The sequence below is a fragment of the Nicotiana attenuata genome, unplaced genomic scaffold, assembly GCF_001879085.1.
Source record: "Nicotiana attenuata strain UT unplaced genomic scaffold, NIATTr2, whole genome shotgun sequence".
NCBI lineage: Eukaryota > Viridiplantae > Streptophyta > Magnoliopsida > Solanales > Solanaceae > Nicotiana > Nicotiana attenuata.
The window spans coordinates 108,745-114,390 of record NW_017671624.1 but is presented as its reverse complement, the minus strand read 5'-3'; the positions used below and the strand labels follow the sequence as shown (position 1 = coordinate 114,390).

Sequence of the window (5,646 nt, the reverse complement as noted above, 5' to 3'; positions counted from 1 at the left end):
CAAGCAGTTAAAGGAACTAATTCTGTACATGAGGATATTACACGACTGACAAAGGAAAATGAGAGACTTCGGGCTCAATTACTTGAAGAACAATTGTCCCCAAATGCTAGACTGGACCTGGTTCTCAAAACCATGGTTGTCTCTTCTTCCAAGCCTCCTTCCTTTAGTATCCCCTAGGATCCTCCTTGTGTCAAGCTATTTTTGTTCCAACCTCCTGTGGCTGCTGTTTTACTTTTGTTTGCATGTTTTTGTTGTGATGGCATGTTGTACTTAACCATTACTGCTTCTGAATTACTCAGTCCAATGTAAACATTAATGAAACAGCTTCCTTTTTGTTGCTTGTACAATCCTATGGTCCTTTGGCTTCTCTTTTTTGTCATGTTTTGTGCACACATGTGGCATGAGCTAGCTGTGTTAGACTTCTTTATGCTTCTTACCTGCTGGTGCTATTTTTAATTCCTCTCCTTTTTAATGATGCCAAAAGGGGGAAAAAGTGTGAGAGAAGTGTGACGTGTGAGAATGAGGGAGATCTTAGATTAAGGGGGAACTACTGGCATCTCATCTGGTTATTATTGCTCTAAACAAATACTGCCATGTCTAAGTTTGTCATCATCAAAAAGGAGGAAATTTATGGGTTTTTAGTATTTTATGTTTTGATGATCTAACAAACTTGTCATGAAGAACCAGATAGAGCACCTGGCGCACAGGACATACATTTCATGTGAACTAATCGAAGCTTGAAAATCAACAAAGGGAGGAACTCAACAGGGACTTGATGATCTAGCCCTTTAAGGTTCTCCGACACAAGCAAGTCAATGACTGTACGCAATCAAGATAAAGAGGAACACAATAGGGACCTGTTGTCTTAGGGTTCTCTGACAAAAAGTACAAGTCAAGTGCACAGCTGGAACGTGACAGAAGAAAGTGACCATCTGGCAACTGTTACAGAAGAGGAACACAACTAGGACCCGGTCTGTTGGTGTGTCCTGACAGGAAGTACAAAGCCCACTATCCAGCTGGAATGCAACTGCCTAGAAGTGGCTGTGCAGATTGTACAACAGTCACTTCTCATTGGGAAGAAGTATACACCTTGAGTTGACATCACTATCTATTGTGCCATCTTTTGTGATAAAACAACCTGGTGCAAGATATACTATTCTTTGTGCATTAAGTGATATTCTCTCAAGCATAACAAAGTTCATCTAGCATTGAAATCACTGGTGTGTCAAGAACAAGAAGACAACTCCACTAAGGACCAGCTTCTAACCGAGTCTTATTTACGTCCATGGTTGAGTTGTAATCTTGTTAATTGTTCTATATTGTAATTCCTAGTTTGCTTTCTTAGAAGCGTTGTCTTAGGAACAAACCAAATTCGTAAACTTTAGAGTTTACATTGTGACTAGGAATAGTCATAAGTTAAATCCTCTGTAACTAGGAGAGTTATAGAGTGGCTTGTGGTGGTGCATCACAAGTTAGTTTGAAGTCTTTGCAAAAGGGTGTTTGCAAAGTGGCTTGTAATAGGTAGATTACAAGTTAGTTGAGTTTAAAGCCTACAGGTGTAGGTCGTGGTTTTTTCGATCCCCTTGTGTGGGATTTTTTCACGTAAAAATCTCTGGCCTTCTTTACATTTAGTCGTTACTGCATTCTACGTATTAGTCTCATAGAGGACCAGGTACTCTATAGTTTGGTGGACTCACATAAGTCAACACCCGTGAAGTCCAAGACCATCATCGCCATATGTACTGGTGCTTTTTGTGAGTTTGACATTATTCAACCTGAGAACAAAAATTCTTGACAAGAACAAGTGTGAAAATAACATGTATTATCAGAATCAGTACTGAAACAATCACTATTATCCTTAGCCCCACGGTGTACGCCAAACCGTTCACCCTAAAATCCGAGTAACAATTAAACTTCTATTGCGGTTTTAAAGATACGTGATTTAATCCAATACCAATTGATCAACACGGAATCTAATGTATAAATTAAAGAGTAAAGTAAGTCAAACCAACGTATAAGCAGACCTCGACCTCGAACGATTGCGACCTCGAGGTAGGTGGATAAGAACAATAAAATAATAAGGCAAGTCAGATGAACAGTAAGCAAGACATTGAAATATGTATATTCTCTTCTCAATGATTGATGCATTACAAATGATTGGGGTCCCCTTTGTATAGTAGAGGAATCCTAAATAAGGTACAGAATTGTAGTAAGGAATCTTATTATACAGATGTCTAACCACCTAGTACAAATCCGTTCCGGAATTTACGCCTTGATCTTAGAGCCACTGCGGGAATCTCGCTCTTTCCGTTATGAAACCATAACGGTATTATCTTGAGGTCGGTCGCATGTGGCCTCGATTTTCATCGAGCACTCTGATCTTCGAATCTTGTACTTCGCCATCGGGCTCGCGCCGGGTCCATTTCGAACTTGTTCTCGAAGTGACCCTCGAACCCACGGCAGGGGCGGATTTACATGGACCCAAGCGGTGTCACAGGACACCGCTTCGTCGAAAAAAAATAATAAGTAAAACGAAAATATAAGATAAAACCATTAAAAGTGACACCATTTGTAACAAAATAGTTCAGTAGTCTAGCGGCCGTGTACAATGTTGTTGCTTCGGTTATTGTTGTTAGAAGTAAAGAAAGAAAAACAAAGAGCAATCAGCATTAACGTTTTTCTTGATTACTTTTGAATTTTTTTTAGCTTTGAGCATGACAAACGTTTGCGAATAGCGAGGATATTCACTAATCAGAAGTTGTCATGCTGGATTAACGAACTGTCATCCTTATGGTAAAATAATAAATATCATTTGTCTGAAAATAAGGATTAAAATAGGCGATCATCTTAGAAAATAAGGATTAATAAAGAGATTGAATGACAAAAAAATAAAAGTTAACGTGCACATCAAAGAATAGTGCGATGGTTAAAATGGGAAGAACTCTAGATTGCATGCTAGTGCTAGAATACTAATCACTGACTCACAAAGTGTTGACATAAATAATTTATATTAGTGAATAGAAATTAAGCATTTTACTAGAATCTCTTTGACCATGGCTAACGTTTGACGGAGTACTAAAACATTATCCTTTGTTTGTGCGATTGTTGCTTGAAGAATCACCATTTTCTTCTCATTTGCTGCTTTCAAGTCTTGGTCAGTACGTGACAGAAATCCAAATCGGGATTTAGAACCGATCGAGTAGGTTCATCTTCAACCACCATTTGGATCGGAGCAAGGACTGAATATTTATTTCTCTTAATTAACAGCCTTCAAAACAAGAGAATTAATGACGTTTCACGTTTAAATAACAATTAATTTATAAACAAATTCCGATTAGTCACACCTTTTTTCTTGTACTTTTTTTGTTTTTTGTTTTTTTGGTATAAGATTGTATAACATGAAAGTCAACTCTCTGAATATATGACCTCAAAAGTCATAGATCTTATCCTTTTTGATCGATAAAATAAAAGAGAAGTATATATATATATATATATATATATATATATATATTATATTCGATCTCAAGGATAAGACACAGAGGTGGATGTAGATATGATATATAATAACCCTCGAGTTAACAGGTGGCACTAAGACGTATGTTTAGAGAAGCTGTAAGAGGTTACTTTCTGCGTCAGCTGCTTTGCATGTCCGCAACGTGTAATTTCCCATGCAAATTTCGAAACTTAAAACACTTTCCCTTTGCTTTGACGATAAGACTTTAGCTTCGGATAACTAACCTTATATCCGCATAACTCTCCACTGATCTCCTCTACACCTTGTTTTCTCAATTGTTTCTTCTATTCTCAAGCAGAAAATCTGGTAGTTTTATATTCCACTTAAAAAAAGAATAATATCAAGTGATATCTGATCAGAAACAATGGCGTTACTTAGGGTTCCTCCTGCTGTTTTTTTGTTTGTGCTTGCACCTCTTCTTATCTGGGCTCCCGTGAACTGCGACGGTGCACACGCTCTCCCTCTCTCTTTCTGACGCTCTCAATTCCTTGTATTTAGCTTTGTAGTTAATTTATGTGCACTAACAGTGTAATGAAATTTTACTTGTTTTATTTTATTTATTACTCTACTACTTTCACTTATTATGAAATTACTTTGAATACGATGTGATATATAGCTAGTGTTTGACATGATATATACCAATGTATCAAAATTATGTGACACACGTAATTGTGGGTTCAATTGAAATGATCATAGTTTTCGCTCATACCCTATATTTTTGTCAAAAAAAAAAAATTATTAAATATGAAATAATAAATTTTGGACCAATCAAATTAGATGAGATGTGGTAGAATTGTGACTATGTACCCATAAAATTTAAAATCTAGATCCGCCTTTGAACCCATGAAGTTTAATAAGTTTAACATTATGGATCTGCTGATCACTTGAAATCCTTATTCGTCTTCGTTTAGAGATATAATTTATTTGTTTTCAATTTGTGTTGATACGCAGATGAGGAAGACCATGTCCTTTCGGGGATCAACAGTTACCGACAATCCCACAGCTTACCAGCGCTAACTAAGCACGACAAAGCCGATTGCCTAGCCGACGAAATAGCGGACGAGATGCAAAATCAACCATGCCCCAGGGGTGGCATTACCCCAGGTCCCGCACCTGAATTCGCACAATACCCTAAACTCTTGGACAAGTGCGACATAAACATAAACACGACAGCAGACGGCGTTATCCTCCCGGTTTGCGTCCACGATCGTGTCGCGACCCTCGTGCTGACCAACTATACTCAATCCCAGCATGCGAGGTTCCTCAACAATTCTAAGTACAGTGGAGCTGGAATTGGCACTGAGGATTATTGGACTGTCCTAGTCTTGACCACGAATACTGCCGGAGGAAGCTTTGCTAGTGGAGCTACTAGTTTGATTAGTCATGTGATTGGTTGGAGTCGTTGTAATTTGCTGTTTTCGTTGTTAGGTATGTTCCTAGTTAATGTTTATTAGTGTGACTGGTAATTAAGTGGTCTCTTATATCTGTATTCGTTGCATCTTCCGTATGTGTATGTATTGTTACGTTTGTGTAGATCAAGCTTCATGTGCTTTTTATATGTGGTAATTAAGTAATTTCTAGACTGAATTGCAATGCTAATTACCTGAAATACTGAATGGTTCCACGAAGGATAGTTATGAAATTGATCGTTCTTGTCCAACAATTCCTTTTATGTATCCTTTTGTAAGGTATCGTATTGTCCTTTATATTGAATAAACTTGTAATATTATAAAGAAAATGTAAGGTACGAGGTAGAATTATTATATAAAAAGGTAGGATAAACGATAAAAAGGGTTATTTAATAATAAGGAAAGTCAAGAGGAGAGAAAAAAATATAAGGTAGCGATGCAATTATACAAATTGGTTGTTATATAAAGTGTAATTTTTGTCGTTACTTAATAACATATTTAAGGATACAATAAAGGTTGAGTAACAAACGAAATAAACATAATATTTATACGATAAATTTAATGATATAATATAATAAAATTTAAATTTGAATAAATTAAAATATATTTTATATTTAAAGTAGTAATACGATACGATACAATAATAACTTTTCAAACAAGTTGTTGTTTGACAAGGGGGCGGTTCAAGGGGAAGCATGTTATTTATCTGTATTGCTGTAAGTA

General features: G+C 36.6%; 1 protein-coding gene across 1 annotated transcript; it reads left to right on the top strand.

Annotated features, from left to right (window-relative positions):
- Positions 1-3,707: 3,707 nt before the first annotated feature.
- On the top strand, positions 3,708-5,101 carry LOC109209352 (uncharacterized GPI-anchored protein At3g06035-like). The gene is made up of 2 exons (XM_019372609.1): positions 3,708-3,960; positions 4,466-5,101. The coding sequence occupies exons 1-2, from the start codon at positions 3,879-3,881 to the stop codon at positions 4,966-4,968; spliced, it is 585 nt and encodes a 194-aa protein (XP_019228154.1). The 5' UTR covers positions 3,708-3,878; the 3' UTR covers positions 4,969-5,101.
- Positions 5,102-5,646: the final 545 nt, after the last annotated feature.

Coding starts and splice junctions, on each gene's coding strand:
- LOC109209352 (XM_019372609.1), top strand. CDS start 3,879: ATGGCGTTACTTAGGGTTCCTCCTGCTGTTTTTTTGTTTGTGCTTGCA. Junction 3,961..4,465: donor GGCTCCCGTGAACTGCGACG/GTGCACACGCTC, acceptor GTTGATACGCAG/ATGAGGAAGACCATGTCCTT.